This window comes from Capricornis sumatraensis, chromosome 16 (assembly GCF_032405125.1).
Source record: "Capricornis sumatraensis isolate serow.1 chromosome 16, serow.2, whole genome shotgun sequence".
Classification (NCBI taxonomy): domain Eukaryota; kingdom Metazoa; phylum Chordata; class Mammalia; order Artiodactyla; family Bovidae; genus Capricornis; species Capricornis sumatraensis.
The window spans coordinates 7,905,326-7,924,681 of NC_091084.1; the positions used below are offsets into that span (position 1 = coordinate 7,905,326).

Genomic DNA, 19,356 nt, shown 5'->3' on the forward strand with positions numbered 1-19,356 from the left:
TGCTGCACTCAGTATGCCAGCACATTTGGAAAACTCAGCAGTGGCCACAGAACTGCAAAAGGTCAGTTTTCATTCCAATCCCAAAGAAAGGCAATGCCAAAGAATGCTTAAACTATCACACAATTACACTCATCTCACACGCTAGTAAAGTAATGCTCAAAATTCTCCAGGCCAGGCTTCAACAGTATGTAAACCATGAACTTCCAGATGTTCAGGCTGGGTTTAGAAAAGGCAGAGGAACCAGAGATCAAGTTGCCGACATCTGTTGGATCATCGAAAAAGCAAGAGAAATCCAGAAACACATCTACTTCTGCTTTATTGACTATGCCAAAGCCTTTGACTGTGTGGATCACAATAAACTGTGGGAAATTCTTAAAGAGATGGGAATACCAGACCACCTGATGTGCCTCCTGAGAAATCTGTATGTAGGTCAGGAAGCAACAGTTAAAACTGGACATGGAACAACAGACTGGTTTCAAATAGGAAAAGGAATACATCAAGGCTGTATATTGTCACCCTGCTTATTTAACTTATATGCAGAGTACATTATGAGAAATGTTGGGCTGGAGGAAGCACAAGCTGGAATCAAGATTGCTGGGAGAAATATCAATAACCTCAGATATTCAGATGACACCACCCTTATGGCAGAAAGTGAAGAACTAAACAGCCTCTTGATGAAAGTGAAGGAAGACAGTGAAAAAGTTGGCTTAAAACTCAACATTCAGAAAACAAAGATCATGGCATCTGGTCCCATCACTTCATGGCAAATAGATGGGGAAACACTGGAAATAGTGACAGACTTTATTTTGGGGGGCTCCAAAATCACTGCAGGTAGTGACTGCAGCCATGAAATTAAAAGACACTTGCCCCTTGGAAGAAAAGTTATGACCAACCTAGACAGCATATTAAAAAGCAGAGACATTACTTTGCCAACAAAGGTCCGTCTAGTCAGAGCTATGGTTTTTCCAGTAGTCATGTATGGATGTGAGAGTTGGACTATAAAGAAAGCTGACTGCTGAAGAATTAATGCTTTTGAATTGTGGTGTTGGAGAAGACTCTTGAGAGCCCCTTGGACTGCAAGGAGATCCAACCAGTCCATCCTAAAGGAAATCAGTCCTGAATATTCTGTGGAAGGACTGATGTTAAAGCTGAAACTCCAATACCTTGGGCACCTGATGCAAAGAACTGACTCATTTGAAAAGACCCTGATAATGGGAAAGATTGAAGGCAGGCAGAGAAGGGGACGACAGAGGATGAGATGGTTGGATGTCATCACTGACTCAATGGATATGAGTTTGGGTGAACTCCAGGAGTTGGTGATGGACAGGGAGGCCTGGCGTGCTGCAGTGCATGGGGTTGGAAAGAGTCGGACATAACTGAGTGACTGAACTGAACTGAACTGAGATGAGGTAGTAATTATAAGCTGCAGTTTTATTACTTTTGTTAAAGGAAATAAAGGTTTTTGAGTGGCAGCTTTAAGGGGAATATTGTTTCAGCCCTGAGGGACAATGGTGGCATGGAGACATTATTGCAGACATGATATTACATTAGACAGCCCAGCATCTCAGAATATTATCTCTCTTTAGGGAGGCAAAGTTTCTCCATCCAGAGGGTGTGTATCACGTAGGTTGACAAGAGCACCATGTAGACTGCTAGGAAGTGGACTGGAGTTCCACAGACACGTGTCAGTAAGTGGCTTAGGGCTGTTGTGTCAATTATTTCTACCTGGAGGGTTACCACGAGGCCTGAAGGACCAGAGATGCAAGTGTCTGAGTGTCTGGCACACAGCGGTTATCCATAAAGCCACTACAAGTGCTTGAAGGGAGAATATATAGGGTGGGAGAAATCTTTCCCTCATGTTACTCCCAAAACAAAACAGCATTACATATTTAAGGTTTCAGGCTAAAGGCCATTTCAAGACTTGCAGGACCAAAAAAAGAAAAGAAAAAAACAGCTGACACTCAATTTGAATTATAAAATTAAAAAGGCTGAATTTTCCAAGCATAAGTAATATGAAGCACAATTGAAATTCCAAGATTGACTTTGCTATGGAAAAATACAAACACATTTGAGTCTTTCCACAGAGCAGCCAGAGTGGACATAATTGGCCTGTTTTGAAACTGGAGTCATTTGACACAGCCACACCTCTGCAAGCCCTCTTGTGGCTGTCATTCTCCCTGGGGAAAAAGGATGGCAAGATAATTTTCACAAATTTTTACACCCAAAAAGGGATTATGGGGGAAGAAGAAGCTCCCAGAGAAAAAAAATACTTGGATGTGAAGAGCAATACAATTTTAACACGTTTTGAGTTTCTTAGAAACTATGCTGAGTTTCTCAGAAACATTGCTAGGGTTTTGATAGGATTTAATCACCAGATCTTTGTTCTAGATTTTTGTGTTCTATTTTTCACTCACAGATAACTCACTAGCATGAGCCCGGAAGTTACGTGTTCTGGTACAAATACCTAACTGGCAATTTCAAAATTCAAGACCGTGTGAATCTTGGAGGTTTGTTGCTTAAGCAAAACTTACATAAAATTCTTTGCTAATCTAACAAGAAACATAGCAAAAAGCTGTTTTAGGTATCCAGTTTTCAATCCACTTCAACATGCCTGAAATTAAAACACTTAGAGCTTTTAAGTCATGACTCTGGACTCAAACCAAGAAAAAAAGGTGTAAGTGCAGGATTTGTCTTTTCTTTCCCCTCACCTGTGTCCTCCTGCAGAGGTGTGACCTCAGGCCTGTAGGCAACTACTCAGCCCTTTAGTTTGCAATTGAAAAACCAGAGTCCTGGACTAGATGGATGGTTTTTGAGCTTCACTGCACTGGATACTCATTGTTTCCTAGAAACTGGGGGCTTTGCTAAAGAAAGGAGGTTTGGGGGCAAAGTGGAAGTGATGTAGGTGGGACTTCGGGCCCGTTTTGCCTTTCATTAGAGCACTTCTGCTAACATCCAGTTCACAAATTAGTCTTCCCAAAAAATATTTCGTTTGGAACTTCTCTGGAGGTCCAGTGGTTAAGAATGTGCCTTGCAACTCAAGGGACGTTGATTTGATTCCTTTCAGGGATCTAAGATCTCAGATGCCACAGGCAACTAAACTCACACACCACAACTAGAGAGAAACCCACGTGCCTCAATGAAGACCCGACACAGCCAAATGAATATATTTTAAAAAGAAAGAGATTTTGTTTAAGTGAAGTGAAAGTCACTCAGTCATGTCCGACTCTGTGACCCCATAGACTGTACAGTCCATAGGATTCTCCAGGCCAGAATAGTGAAGTGGGCAGCCTTTCCCTTCTCCAGGGGATCTTCCCAACCCAGGGATTGAACCCAGGTCTCCCACATTGCAGGCAGAGTCTTTACCAGCTGAGCGGTCAGGGAAGCCTGATTTTGTGTAAAGCGATTTACAAAGTTTGACAACTTCTAGATCATAGGATGGAGACTGTTGCCGGATTGAACAGCTTATGAGACTCTTCTAGTGTGATGCTTCTATAATTCCTTGCCCCGTCCCAGATGGTTACAATGCTGCTCTCTTGAGTCAACCTAGTGACCCCAGTTCCCCAGGCCTTGGCAAGTCAGGGACAACGTCACACTGACCAGACTCCCTAACGGCCAAGGTGTGTGCCTGCTGTCCGCTGCCTGGACACGCAGCCTGTGCCCAGCCTCTCACAGGAAGGGCCCCTTCCAGCACGTCTTTGCCTGTGCCGGAGCGCCTCTGTTGAAGCTGTCCTCACCCTCCGTATCGTGCTGTGAAGAGGAGAGGAGTTCATCTCCTTGAGGGTGCCTTCCAATCCCTCTCACCGCTGCTCACTCACACGTTCCTTCACTTGGCTGAGGGGCTTGTGGTTAAATGATTAGAGAGGAAACAAGCTCTTTCAAATCAATGCAACAAATACTGAAGCAAGATTTACGCATGAGATGTGTTTCTTAGCATGACAAGGAAAGCAAATTGGTACAGTGAGAAAAGTCCCGAGAAAGCAAACCTGACGTGGAGGGGAAGGCGGGCGACCCCATCAAGCGCTCACGCGGAACACACGCCAGTGTTTCTCAACTTTACACTGTACTTCTTTCAAGGAAGAGGGGTGGGGCTCTGAGGAAAGGAAGCTGCAGATTCAGGCCAGCTTGCCTCACCAAGGGTGTAACGGATAGTACTATGGCCCCAAGACACTTCTGTGGAACATGAATAATGAATATACGTTTTTCATTATATAGCCAGTTATTTATTTTAATTTGCACACAGAAATAACAACCCATTAAGCTATGATTTTATGGATTTGACAGACTATACTGAGGCAAAACTTTTAGAGGAAATTTAAAGAAAAGTACAAAAATAATATAAGAGGTGTCACTAATTGCCGGGGTCCAGCCCCGGTGGATCCAGGGAATTCGAAGGGTGGACTGCGTTGGTGTGGAAAGACTTGTTTATTTATTAATATAAGATTAGATTAAGAAACTATAGTGCAGTAGGAAGATTAAGTGGAGAAAGAGGGCTGAATAGCTTGGTTTACGCGGAAGACCAATAAAATTCCAGACAAGGAATTTGCACCATCTACTTTGGGCCACCGGCGCCCGCTTGAATATCTAAGGGTGCCTCGCCTTAAGCTCCCTTTCGCATGGGTCTTAATAACCAGGGCAAATAAGTAGACCTGGCGAGCCTCCGCGCCCCAGATGGAAATTCAGCCTGAAATTAAAGTAAAGAGCAGAGGGAAGAAAAGGGAGAGAAAAAGAGAGAGAGAGAGACACGGGGGGAGCCAGATTCCCAAGAAACCAGGCCGAGACTAGTCCGAGAAACTGGTCCGAGAATCTGGTCCATCCTTTATTGTTCAGAAGGCCTTTTATACTTTTGATAAAACATGGAGATCAACGGGTAACACAAAGTTATGCAGCGTTAGCAGTCCAGACTCTTATCAAAACCAGGCTTTTTTCTCTGCATACCTAATTGTATACACAAGTCTTAGGTAATTTACATCATCTTCCAGCCAAAAGGGCCAATTTAACATTTTACAGCCTTTTTTCTGATAAGGGTTTGTCAACCACAAGACTTATTTGTGTTGATCTTCCCAAGGTCTGGTGCCACTCTCAGAAAGCACTAAATAAAGTTACATTCTTACATAGCAAGGATACAGCAACTTATAACAAGTAGAGGGAGTACAGTGATTTACAGCAAAAAAGAAGCAATTAACTCAAAAGCCTAGTGTTGCTAACATCAAAACTACTATGTATCTTTTTCTACATCTTGCTTACATTAACATCCTTCCAGGTGCCTAAAAGATAAAGAATATGGAGGTCTGGCAGCAATCCTTGAGTCAACAGTGAAAACCCTCTACCAATATAATTTTTAACTCTTTAGAAAAGGCTCTGTATCTTTAAGATGCTTTTAAGCTTTGTGCCTCCCGCGGTTGGAGGGCTGTAAGCAATTCACAAGCTGTAAGAGGTCTGGGGAACCTGTTAGGCAGGCTAGAGAGCTATCAGAGGGGTTTAACTGAAACATCCCTTTCAAATGCAGAAGACTAAAACCCTGAATTGACTTTTTTCCAGAGAATATCAGAAAAGCGGGAAAGCAGAGCACAAAAGCCGGCAGATTTTTGCTGGGGTACATGCTTAGGAATTTCCAGAGGGGTCCCTGAAGTCTGAGCACACCTTGCGTATGTCAGCTTCCTTCCTCATGACCTTGTCATGGGCGGGATTCCTCACACTGGCTCCCGGCAACTAATATTTGGCAAAACTCATGATGGAGGTGGAAGGATTAATGGAGATCAGAAAACTTAGGGCTAGACCAGGTACAGATACTCTCCTATCCCAGTATTTCTGGTAAAGCTAATCTGTGAAACTGTGTACAGACTTCTCTTAAAGTCATGTTAAGGTGTCCCATGTTTGCTTGTTTTTTTGTATTTTTTGAAATGTGTTTCTTTTAAAAATGTTTATTTACTTTTTAATTTTGTTGCATCAGGTCTTAGATATGGCATGCAGGTGAAATCTTTTGTTGTCATTTGGGAAGGTCCCCTGGAGAAGAGCATGGCAACCCACTCCAGTATTCTTGCCTGGAGAATCCCAAGGACAGAGGAGGCTGGTGGGCTACAGCACATGGTCCCATAGCATCAGACATGACTGAATGACGAATCCTTTCACTTTAGGGACTCTAGAGTGGCACGCGGACTTAGTTGTTCCGAGGCCTGTGGGATCTTGCCCCCCACCCCCCTCACCAAAAACTGAGCCTGTGTCCCTGCATTGTAAGGAAGATTCCTAACCACTGTGCCATTAGGGAAGGCTCTGTTCCTTTATTAATTACCCTCATCCCACCATAATTGGTGCACAGAAGATGCTAAATAAGGTCTTTGAAGTGGATGAATACATGAATACTTGAATGAGTAAATAAAGAAGAAATAATTGCTTTCTATCCCCAAGGAGCAAACATGTGCTCACACTGAGGAGAATGAGGATGATTAAAAATAAGATTTCAGACTCACACTTGATCATCTGCTAGCTTCTGGCTCACCTGATGGGCCTGATCCTGCTGGGCAGTGTCTACACCCGGTAGGGAGTTACCACCTACCCCACCTGTGGATGGGGGTCTTCTCAGGCCAGATTCTCAAATTCTGGGCCTGAATGAAGATTAAGGGAAACTATGGTGCTATGAAATAGTGTACAAGGCAGTTTAGCAAAGATGGAAAGAAACTCCTCTGAACCCAGAAAAAAATGTGAGTGTTAATTCATGTCCGATTCTCTGTAACCATGGACTGTAGCCTGCCCAGCTCCTTTGTACATGGGATTCTCCAAGCAGGAATACTGGAGTGGGTAGCCATTCTCTTCTCCAAGGAATCATCCTGACCCAGAGATGGAATCTGGGTCTCCTGCATCACAGGCAGATTCTTTACCATCTAGGCCACTAGGGAACCCAGGAGAGCCACCCACAAATGAGTGCCTGTCTGTGCATGTGCTGAGCAGCTGTAGGACATACATGTCAGCAGTTTTGCCCTTTGCTTGGAAACCAAGGTGTGTGTGTGTACCCAGAGCACTTTATAACCAGCAGAATCAAGTAGCAAAGCCTGCTATTTTTTTTTTTTTAAGTCCGTGGAGTACTCTGTGATCTATGTATATAAGAAGGTCTCTCTCAAACAGGATAGAAATGAATTGGAGAAAACAATTGTTTACATGGTGGATATGTCTCGTTTGCCCACGTCCTGTTTGATAGTAATGAAGATTGCAACACCAAACGACCCCAGATATTCTGCTTGGAGTCACCATTTGTGATGATTGCTCATAGCTAATCAAAGGATGTTATGAAATATGAGTCAGACAGCCGCTGGCTTCCTGGAAGTTCCAGAACCTGTATATAAAGAGGGAGCTTCCTAGTTGAGACACTGGAGCAGCAGAGAAGTAGGAGCTATCAGATTCCTTAAGCTGAGAAGGAAGGCAGAGACCAGCATGCCCAGACTGCCTCTGCTGCTGCTGCTACTCTGGGGTGCAGGGTCCCACGGCTTCCCAGCAGCGACTTCAGAACAAGATGTGGAGACGGTGCAGGTAAATGCTGAACTTCACATGCCTAAGATGCAAAAGACTTATCTGTGGTTTTCCACAATATAACAGAATAGTATCAGTATGCAGTTCTGGTGGTGATTTAGTAACTAATTCGTGTCCAACTCTTTGTGACCCCATGGACTGGAGACCACCAGGCTCCTCTGTCCATGGGCTTCCCCCAGTGAGCATACTGACATGGGTTGCCATTCTCTTCCCCAGGGGATATTCCTGACCCAGGAATCGAACCCAGGTCTCCTGCACTGCAGGTGGACTCCTGCATTGTGGGCAGATTCCTGCATTGCAGCTGGATTCTTTACTGTCTGAGCTATGAGCGAAGCCCCCAGTAATGGTATAATAGAGTTTATTTAAGGATTGATTTCCTACAAAGAGAGATCTTTGCCAGAAAGGATATTCTCCCCCCCGATGTATCTAGCTGTGCATAGATTCTCATTTTCCAGTTAAAAGTGATAGGGAACTAAAGAAATAATATACAAATATGTCTCTATAAAATTGTAATTCTGACTTCATAGTAAATAGTGGTAGGAAGAATTCTACTCCAAAATGAGTTTCCACCAACAATAAGGATAATAAGGACCATGCAACCTAAGTGGAACCTTTAAAAGTAGTTCTTTGTGTCAGGTATGACAGTATAAACCATCAGTATTTAGTAAAATTGGAGGGTTTCCCATTCAGTGTTTTGATAATTTTATCTTTCATCAGAAATACCTGGAAAATTACTACAACCTGAACAGTGATGGGAAGAAAGTTGAAAGGCAGAGAAACAGTGGCCTCATAACTGAAAAGCTAAAGCAAATGCAAAAATTCTTTGGGCTGAGAGTGACTGGGAAACCAGATGCTGAAACTCTGAATGTGATGAAGCAGCCCAGATGTGGGGTGCCCGACGTGACTCAGTTTGTTCTTACTCCAGGAAATCCTCGTTGGGAGAACACAAACTTGACCTACAGGTAATCAGATTGAGCACCAGAGTGGGAACGCTCTTTCCCATCAGAGCCATGAGAAATGAAATCTGATGCGTCTGTGTTTTATTTCACTTGAAGGATTGAGAATTACACCCCAGACCTGTCAAGAGCAGATGTGGACCAAGCCATTGAGAAAGCCTTTCAACTCTGGAGCAATGTCACACCCTTGACCTTCACCAAGGTCTCTGAGGGTCAAGCGGACATAATGATATCCTTTGTCAGGGGAGGTAAGCTCTTTTTGTAGCATGAAAGTATTCTTACCTTAACTTCCCCTTGCCCTTGAATCTCTTCAGCTTTGTAGATAGATTTCCTTGTTTAAAAAAGAGTGTTGATTTTACAGACTTAAGAAGGAAACAAGATCTCATTTGCTACAAATCTGTTGGCCTCTTAGCAAAGTTAATGCTTCCTCTCCTGGGTTAAACTAAGTAAGAATCTAGAGAAACATCTGATGAATTCTGTTTCTTGCAGATCATCGTGACAATTCTCCCTTTGACGGACCTGGTGGAAACCTTGCTCATGCTTTTCAACCAGGTGCAAATATCGGAGGAGACGCTCATTTTGATGATGATGAAAGGTGGACCAATGATTTCCAAAGTAAGTCAGCTTGTTTTGCCTCTCTCAACCCTCCCCCCTCCTCCCACCTTCTCAGTTCATTGTAATATTGGTTGATTTAACTGAAAGAATGCGTTAATAGAAATAGATACTTTGCTGCTACCACTTAGAAAATTAACAACACATTTAGAAAATATAAGAGAATTACTTCTGTTAGTAAAGCTATCTTACTGGTTACAAATGGGCTACTCTGAAATTTCTATTGAGAAAGTGTTGAAAATTAATGTTTTCCTTGTGGGCATCTACACAGAATCTTTTTTTACTGGAAACACACCAAAGTGTAACAATGTTATCAAGATATCTAGAAATTAAGGGAGGAGATACTATATATTTTTTCTAAAATTTCCAGCATTAAGCATCTATCAGTCTATAAGTAGGAAAAAAATTGTTTATAGAAGAATATTGCTTCTCAGTGAAATAATATATGCCATATAACCACTGACAAGATTGACTAATCTGTGCTAGAGCCCTGGTTGGCTGAATTTTCTCTTTAATTGTAATAATAGAATTCAAGTTTTAACTAATCTCTTCACTGGTTTCCCAGATAGCTCAGTGGTAAAGAACCCACCTGCCAAATACAGGAGACTTGGGTTCGATCCTTGGGTCACAGAGATCCCTGGAATAGGAAATGCCAACCCACTCCAGTATTCTTGCCTGGGAAATCCCATGGACAGGGGAGCCTAGCAAGCTGCAGTCCATAGGGACGCAAAGAGTCAGACATCCCTGAGCATGTAATCTCTTCACTATTAATGAATGCATCCTTCTCACCTTTCAGAAAAAAACAATTTATATATTTCAAAAAGCTACAGATAAAATAAGAACGTTAATCCTTGTACAGTTGTAAATTACTTCTTAATTAAATGTCTCAAAACTGAAAACATTTCAAATAATTGCAAATGGGTTTATTCTCCCTTTTAGATTATAACTTGTATCGGGTGGCAGCTCATGAATTTGGACATTCCCTTGGACTTTCTCATTCTACTGACATTGGGGCTCTGATGTACCCCAGTTACATCTTCAGTGGTGATGTTCAGCTTTCTCAGGATGACATTGATGGGATCCAGGCCATCTATGGTGGGTATAAAGAAAAACAGTATGGACAAGGGTCCTTAAGACATCCATTGCCTTACCTTTTAAGAAGCTTTCATTGGTTATGTAGTTTTCCAAAGCCAGGCAGAACTAAATTCAGATCTCTTGTTCCTTTAGGACCTTCCCAAAATCCTACTCAGCCAGTCGGCCCACAAACCCCAGAAGTGTGTGATAGCAAGCTAACTTTTGATGCTATAACTACAATTCGGGGAGAAGTGATGTTCTTCAAAGACCGGTAAGACAACAGTTCTTCTTTGCATTTTGTATTTGTGATAATAATAGGACTCACTACTATGGGGCTATATGGGCTACTACTATGTTTTGCATATTATTTATTACATTTGTTTATATAAATAATTATAGTTATAATTAAATATAAACAATAGCTTGCTCTTGCACAACATAATGAATTTTTAACAACTGTTTTCCCAGTATGTATTCTGTCACTTGATTCTCAGAAAAATTACCACTGAAGTAGCACTCAGTAAATATAATTCCATTTTACAGATCGGTAAAGTAAAGCAGAGAGAAAGAAAGAGATCCTCAGGATACCGAGTTCACTGGCAGCAGAGCAGTAATCAGTCTTCTGACCTCTGCTTCAGGCCTCTTCCCTTTTTTGTCACTCTTTGGGAGATGGTTAATTACATCAGAATTTTGTTAGGAGAAATTGGTCCTTTTCACAGCACTATCATGCTGATAAGGGTTGTGTAGACCCCTTTTAAGTATCATCTTGGAAGAGACAGCCATTCCAAAGCCTGTGGTCAGAACAAGTCTCTGTGCCCCCAACCCTGGGAGGGGGCAAAGAGGGGTAAGCGCAGGGAGAGCCCCCAGAAGCATGAGGTCCTGGCCCCTGGGGGTGGGGAATGGATGGTCACAGTGAGTTTCCATCCTCAGAGGAGGGTCCCAGAGCTCCCTAGGCAGCATGAGACCTCGAGAAGTCTAGGGTCCCCTTGCATGCAAGGAGTAGGGCTGCTCTGCATACAGTTCTGACTCCTAAAGGACCAGGAAAATAGTAACAGTCTTCTTCTGAACCGCACAGCCCAGCACGCATAGAAAGTAGGGGTGCTTTAAAAGGCTTCTCCTCGCTCTCCTCTTGGAGTGCTGTTCTACTGAGTCACAGTCATAGCTACCCCAGAAGGCAGGAGAGTCAGCTCCTTCTGCTTCCCAGCCTGTGCTTTACTATCTGGAGTTTAAGAGATAAGGACGGATATACGCAGGGGGTGGCTCAGTGCTGGCGAGTGCTGGGAAAGATACCGCTTTCAAGGAAAGCTCTCAGTACAGCAGGACATCTCATCAAAGCAAGTACTTGAGGGATGACCCCAAAGAACAAGCATGAGTCTAGTCCGCAAGACCTGAGAGGACACTGAGCTCATTTAGATGTCACCAAGTCGTGGAGACATGGATGGCAAGAAACAGTGACGGCGACTGGCCTGCCCCAGGTCTCACAGGCAGGCAGAGGCCACTGAATCAAGAAGGCCAGAGTCAGCCCTGCGGATCCACATGGCAGTTGATGCTTTGTCTTTACCCCAGTCCCTGTGGACCGTAGAGTCAACTTTGTCATTAACAAATAATAGGCAGAGTCGGACATGACTGAAATGACTTAGCATACGTGGGACTGCAGAACCAACTATGTGAACTGCCGGTCACAGGAGCACACAGGGAATGGCTAAGGTTTAAACTACCCTTTGCCTCTTATCAGTTGCATGGCCTTGGACACCTCCCTCTGCCCCCCTGACCTCAATTTCTAATCTGTGAGATGGAAGTAATCTCTTACAGGATTTCTGTGAGGTAGGGCATTAAGTAGGTAGAGTGTACGAAATGCAGAATGCTAGTGTTGTGTTCTAGTCAGTTCCATTGGAGAATTTTGCAAGCTGGTTGTTAAACAGCATTATTAAAAGTTTGATTATATTAATTTAAAATTATATTTAAACCAAAGGTACTAAAAATAATTATAACTCATCCCTTTGGGTGTATGTGTGTGTGTGTGTGTGTGTGTGTGTTAGTCACTCAGTCATGTCCAACTCTGTGACCCTGTGGACTATAGCCCTAGCCTGCCAGGCTCCTCTGTCCATGGAATTCTCCAGGCAAGAACACTGGAGTGGGTAGCCATTCCTTTCTCCAGGGGATCTTTCTAGCCTAGGGATCAAACTCAGGTCTCCTCTGTTGCAGATAGATTCTTTAGTGTCTGAGCCACCAGGGAAGGCTCCATCCCTTTGTATCCCTTTGCAATTATTTTGCTATATTTTTCCATTTATTTATATTCCTGAGATGGCTTATGCCTGTATGGGGGAAATACTATACAGTGAGGTACCACCTCAAATCTGTTGAAATCTGCAGTGGTTGGAGTATTTCCGCCAAGAAAGCAAGCAAAGGCTACAGACCAGAACTTCTCTCCACCTCCACTTTGGAGAGCTACATGTTAAACACTAACCCACAAGCCACCAGTGCCAGCCATAGAAGGGCCTGGATGACACCAGAACTTGCTATGTATTTGATCAAAATCTTTTTTTTTTTTCAAATTAGGTTCTACATGCGCACAAATCCCTTCTACGCAGAAGTTGAGCTCAATTTCATTTCTGTTTTCTGGCCGCATCTCCCAAATGGACTTCATGCTGCTTATGAGGTTGCCGCCAGGGATGAGGTCCGGTTTTTCAAAGGTAATACGTTCAATTTTTGTTGTTCTTTAGTCACTAAGTCACGTCTGACTCTTTTGCGGCCCCATGGATTGTAGTCTGCCAGGCTCCTCTGTCCAGTTAGCGTTCAGTTTTTACCAGTTGGGGCTTCTCTGGTGGCTCAAAGGGTAAAGCTTTTGCCTGCAATGCGGGAGACCCAGGTTCGATCCCTGGGTGGGAAGATCCCCTGGAGAAGCGAATGGCAGCCCACTCCAGTATTCTTGCCTGGAAAATCCCATGGACAGAGGAGCTTGGTGGGCTACAGTCCACGAGGTCACAGAGTCGGACACGACTGAGCGACTTCACTTTCACTTTTACCAATTAAGTTTTCTTCTGCTTTGGGGCTCATGTATGAGATTACTACCAACTTTCTTTCCATGGACTTTGACAAACTGAGCAGTCATACCATATCAGTGGCAGTCCATCACCTTAGCTAAGAATTGCAGAGTGCATTTCTAAGGGAAAAAATTTGAGACACAGATTTCCTGGCTTGTTTGTGAATCTGGACTTATGAAAGGATTTTCTGTGCAAACTATGTATTTTAAATCCTCTCCACCTCCCTGGGGAGTCCAGGAAAAAAACTGAGAGGAACATTGGAGTCGCTTGGTTTCCTAGAGCCTGTTTTCCGCAAGTTGCTTTCCTGAAAGGAGAAGCTGCCTTACGACAGCTAGATAGGGGTGCTGCAGCCTTGCCATCAGAGTATGCCTCGCAGACCAGCTGTGCTGATGCTGTCCCAGGTCTGTGAGCATCACAGAATCACAGAATAAGGCCCCACAGCTTAAGGCCCCAAAGTCCATCTATGTTGTCAGATGTTACTCCAGACCTTCTTGAATGTTACCAAGATTCCCAGGCAATTCATATGCACATTAAAGTGTGAAAAGTCCTTAATTATCACAAATTGAATGAGGCAAACTTTTTGATTCTATCAGAATAAAACCCCAATCCAATGATCAGCTCCTTACTTTGACAACACTATGCCAAATAACAGTTTTTCTGCAAATATGTTTGGCATAGTATAGGCAAACATTAAGACACCTGACTCAGTAATACTCTCAAGGCAAAGAACTGAAAACAATTCAGATGGGCAATAAACTTTGAAATGCGCTTTCTAGCTCTTTTAGAATGAAAATAAATAGGATTTTAGATACACAAAGTTTCAAACTGCCCCCCCCCCAACATCGAGGGATAAATAAGATTTGTGCAATAAGAACAATGCTGGCTTCAAGATGTAAGACCAGTTTTATTTGACTTGGGGTTTACTAAGTATTGGAGCAAGAAAAGGCTACCCTTTCCACTATTCTGACGTGGAGAATTCCATGGACTCTATAGTTCATGGGGTCACAAAAAGTGAGACACGACTGAGCAACTTTCACTTCACTTACTGAGTGAAACGTGCAGAATCTGGACACAGCCTAAATATAAGGATTTGGAACCATCTTCTAGTTAGATGTAATGATTTCTACCCAGGGTCGCAAGTCATTACAGACTGTGAGTCATTACAACCCTCTGGCCTTTAGGATACCTTGGGGTGAACTTCTGCAGCTTGTGGGCAACCTGGAGAAGCAAAGATTTCTATCCCTGTGGTGGCATGATGAACTCTTTAGTTGTTTGAACTTTGGAAAGAGGTCCCCAGCTCCATAAACCAGTCATTCCCAAAGCTTGCTACAGATTAGAATCATCCAGGAAAAAAAAAAAAAACTTAAATATACTAATTTAATTGGTCTGGAGTAGGATATCAGCATCACTATTTAGAAAAAACACAAAAATCTCCCTAAATGATTCTGATGTGCAGCAGGGACACTGCCCTCGCACATGACAGCGAGCATTTAGCTGGAGATCTGCTTCTTGTCTACTGGTGCCCTTGGCAAGGGTTTTCATCCCAATTTCTTGATTGACAGGTAACAAGTACTGGGCTGTTAGGGGGCAGGATGTGCTCCGCGGATACCCTAGGGACATCTACAGATCCTTTGGCTTTCCAAGAACGGTGAAGAGCATCGATGCTGCTGTTTCTGAGGAAGATACTGGGAAAACATACTTCTTTGTTGCCAACAAATGCTGGAGGTAAAGACTGGGTGCAGATCATGGGAGGATACCTGTTGTTTCTATGTAGAAGTTACTAGGTTGAATCATTTAAGAGATGAGTCTCATATTGTCTTGGCTGGCTGCCTTTGCTGTGAATGGCAGTAGCTTGTCTAGTTGCAAAGTCTGTTGACCAGTAATGATCATATCTGTCCTAAACATCCAGGAAGAACGTGAGCCTGAATTGAGAAAGATAATGTGAAGAGAAGGGCATTCATCCTCATAGAACTACTGCAGCCACCAGGAACTTATCTTCCACTGCATTCAACATTAATTTGGCACCCACTGGAGAAGTTAGAATTAGGTGTTATAATTCAGAGCGACCTTTTAAATTTTCTCGTCCACCCAGCATCCTACTCACCTCATCTCACCTCCCATTTCATACATAACCTGTGAAAAAGTTTTTATTACGTTCTTGCTGATGAATTCCTCATATCTTTAACAAATAGTTCTGACATTCCAATTATTTTTTGACCAGGTATGACGAATATAAACAGTCCATGGATGCAGGTTATCCCAAAATGATAGAAGAAGACTTTCCTGGAATTGGCGACAAAGTTGATGCTGTTTTCCAGAAAGGCGGTAAGTGAGTTTATATACCCCTCTATTTTGTTGCCACAGAATGTCATCAGTATTGTTATTTAGAACAGAAAATACAAAAAATATTTATTCTTACAAATGAGTTGGATTTTTTTAATAGTTCAGGTTAAACCTAGAAATCATTTGTATAATATAATGTCTCCTTTGTTTGACTTCTAGGATTTTTCTACTTCTTCCATGGAAAAAGGCAATACAAATTTGATCCCAAAACTAAGAGAATTTTGACTCTTCTAAAAGCTAATAGCTGGTTCAACTGCAGAAAAAATTGACCAATGTTTACAAGGTTAAACAGAAAAATATGTTTCACAAGGGAAAGTGTTTCCTAAAGAGCCATGTGTTGTGTTAGTCGCTCAGTCGTGTCCGACTCATTGTGACCCCATGGACTGTAGCCTACCAGGCTTCTTTGTCCATGGGATTCTCCAGGCAAGAATACTGGAGTGGGTTGCCATTTCCTTCTCCATGAAGAGCCATATATCTAAAAATTAAAGTTATTAAGTATAATCTTATTTTAAAGTATAATCTCATTTATACCTCATTCAGCACTTTTTTATGATTTAGAATGTAATTTTTATATACTACTGTAATTTAGTTCCACAAATGAGGCCTAACTAAGGTCAGGTTTATAACTTATGGATTCATATGGGCCAGTTTTACAATGAGAGAAACTCTTCTGGAAAATATAAGACTCTGACATTGATAGTGGAAAACACTCTCAGTGATGTCTTCTCTCAAGAGAGAAAGAGACGAGATATGAGCCTTCACCAGAAGAAAAACAATTCAAGAACTATGAGCAACCACTACTACCATCCTGGTATGCAAGGGACACCTTTGTTATAAAGTGTTTTACGTTTGAAATAAAGCCATCCTTGTCTCTACTATTTCTTAAACTTTCTATTATGTTTGTTATGTTATTATTTCTGATTTTAAAGTCACACGGAGATTTTCAAATTTGAAATAATTTCAAATTTGAAATATTGCAAATATGCAATATACTCATGTGTGAAATGAGAATAGATGAAAAGTTCAGATATTCCCCCATTCTCATGGAATTTACATCATACAGAAGGGGGGAGAATCAATTTTCCATGCCCTTATAATGGTTCCAAAATTGGTTTTAGGTAAGCTGAGGGACAGCATGGCAGCGCTTTCTAAGAACCTGTCCTCTTCTCTCCTTCCGAGTACATGGAAGGATTATATTTTCCACAGTTCAGTTCCCCGCAGATGTGGAAGGGAGGGGTGGGAAGTGGCACCTGGATAGTCCTGGCCAGTGGAGTGTGCCCAGAAGTGACCACTGTCACTTCCGGATGGAAACCCTGGATGCTGGTGCAAACTTCTCCAGCGCTGTGGGGATTACAGAAGCGTGCGTGCCCAGTCGTCAGTGTCCGACTCTTTGCGACCATCTCCTCCAGGGATCTTCCCAACCCAGACATCGAGCCTGTGTCTCCTGCATTTCCTGCACTGCAGGAGGATTCTTTATTGCCAAGCCACTGGGGAAGCTGCTGTAGAAGCAGAGTTTGAGAGAATTTCCACAAGGTAGAAGAAGCCTGAATTCTTGGGCCAATGCTCTGAACAGTCACCCAAAACCTCAGTAGATTTTGCGTAAGAAATAAACGTTCATTGTGCTAAGCTATCAAGATGTTAGATTTTGTTAAAGCTGCACAACTAGCTCTCCAAGAGGAACACTGTCTAGTTTCTCATGCCTGAGCTGGGAGGGTGTTAATGGAGACAGGAGTCCTGTAGGTAGCCTCTGAGCCCTGTGAGCTTCAGGCACACCTCAGAGGGTGCTCAGGGTTTGCATGCTCACTCCCTCAGTCGTTTCCCACCCATTGCAACCCTGTGGACTGTAATCCACCAGACTTCTCTGTCTAGGGGATTTTCCAGACAAGAATTCTGGAGTGGGTTGTCATTTTCGCCTTCAGGGGATCTTCCCAACCCAGGGATTGAACCCATGCCTCCTGCATCTCCACACTGCAGGCGGATTCTTTAGTGCTGAGACATAGGGGAATTCCAGAATGTTCACAGCCTTCCAAGTACACAGAGAACCTTGGGAATATTTTGAGGTATTCATGATTCTGAGGCAGGCAGCTAAGTCAACAATTTGGACAGCAGTATAACCTTCCCTTTGGCTAAGTCCCTCTCATATTGAAATACAGCCTAATTGCAGAAAAGTACACATGTAAATATTCCCATCAATGTGTTATCACAAAGTTAATAACTCCATGGAACCCTCACCCAGCTCAAGAAACAAAACATGACCAGTGTCAAGGAGGGGGAAATGTCTCCCTTACCCTTCTTGGGCCCTTGTGGCAGCACTAATAATAAACTTGACATGAGGGAGATTAACAGAAGAAAAAGACATTTAATGCATGCACAAGGAGGTGTCATAGAAATGAGACCTCAGCAGGCAGCTTTTTAAGATAAAGAAACTAAATTTGTGAGCAATTGAGAAGGCAAAGAAATTTAGTGAAGAATCTAAGGAGAGTTTGGTTTGGAGCAGCGAACTGAAGTCGCGAGTTTGTGTATACAGGCTTCTAAGTTCTGCGAGTCCTGTCTGGTGATAAGGATATCTCTCCATCTCCAGCTAAAGGGGTGCCACCTGCTTTCAATTTGATCCTCCCTAAGTGCTGTTATGACAGCTGTTTATGATGAGGACACTCAAAATAATCTCCCTTTCAAATAGTGTCAATTTAAAGGATTCATCATTTGGCCACTGATGAGTAAGATCTTATATTAATTTCAAATAGTGAGTCAAACCAATAAGTGTTTTTATGTCTTAACCAAAGATGCAGGAGGCATCTCACAAGACAGTATGTATCCCTCACACAGTCCTATCACGGCTCAACTCTCTTAGCTCGTTCCCCGGAATAAAAGCCTGAAACAGGGATTCTAGGTGCCTTCAGTGGGGGAGGAGTGCTCTCAGGAGGAGGGGAAAAAACAGTTTAGAGCAGGAAAAAGCAAAAGAATGCTGAAGAATGCAGTCTCAGACAGAGCTTGCTTTGGTCTCATGGGCAAGGAAATCTGGAGCAAAAACTGAATTACAGTTAGTCCTACCTTGAGGCAAAGGAACTAAGCCTTTTGCATCCCTGTGTCAACTGTTTCAGTTGCAGCCTGGTTTGGGGAGACAGGTATAGCTCCCAGGAAGGACACTGTCATTCGGCAAAGTAACAGGGGACAACTGGGGGCTGTGGCAGCTGACCCTTGCAGTTTCCACCAGGGCGCCAACGGGGAGCAAAGCCAGTGCCAAGAGCACTCTCTATACACTCTCTGTCCCCCAAAGAAACCACTATGCCCCCACCTGCTAAGACCTTAGGTTAAACTCCTCCATTTTTAACTAAATTGATTCAGATCAGCTCAGTTCAGTTCAGTTGCCCAGTCGTGTCTGACTCTTTGAGACCCCATGCACGCCAGGCCTCCCTGTCCATCACCAACTCCCGGAGTTCACTCAGATTCACGTCCATCAAGTCAGTGATGCCATCCAGCCATCTCATCCTCTGTCGTCCCCTTCTTCTCCTGCCTCCAATCCCTCCCAGCATCAGAGTCTTTTCCAGTGAATCAACTCTTTACATGAGGTGGCCAAAGTACTGGAGTTTCAGCTTTAGCATCATTTTTTCCAAAGAAATCCCAGGGCTGATCTCCTTCAGAATGGACTGGTTGGATCACCTTGCAGACCAAGGGACTCTCAAGAGTCTTCTCCAACACCACAGTTCAAAAGCATCAATTCTTCAGGGCTCAGCTTTCTTCACAGTCCAACTCTCACATCCAAACATGACCACTGGAAAAACCATAGCCTTAAGTAGACAGACCTT

At 43.1% G+C, this 19,356-nt stretch overlaps 1 protein-coding gene across 1 annotated transcript; it reads left to right on the forward strand.

Annotated features, from left to right (window-relative positions):
- Positions 1–7,425: 7,425 nt before the first annotated feature.
- Positions 7,426–15,819, forward strand: MMP1 (matrix metallopeptidase 1). The gene is made up of 10 exons (XM_068988261.1): positions 7,426–7,521; positions 8,239–8,483; positions 8,577–8,725; positions 8,967–9,092; positions 10,029–10,184; positions 10,317–10,434; positions 12,723–12,856; positions 14,770–14,932; positions 15,429–15,532; positions 15,710–15,819. Exons 1-10 carry the CDS (start codon positions 7,426–7,428, stop codon positions 15,817–15,819), a joined length of 1,401 nt encoding a protein of 466 aa, XP_068844362.1.
- The last annotated feature ends 3,537 nt before the right edge of the window (positions 15,820–19,356 follow it).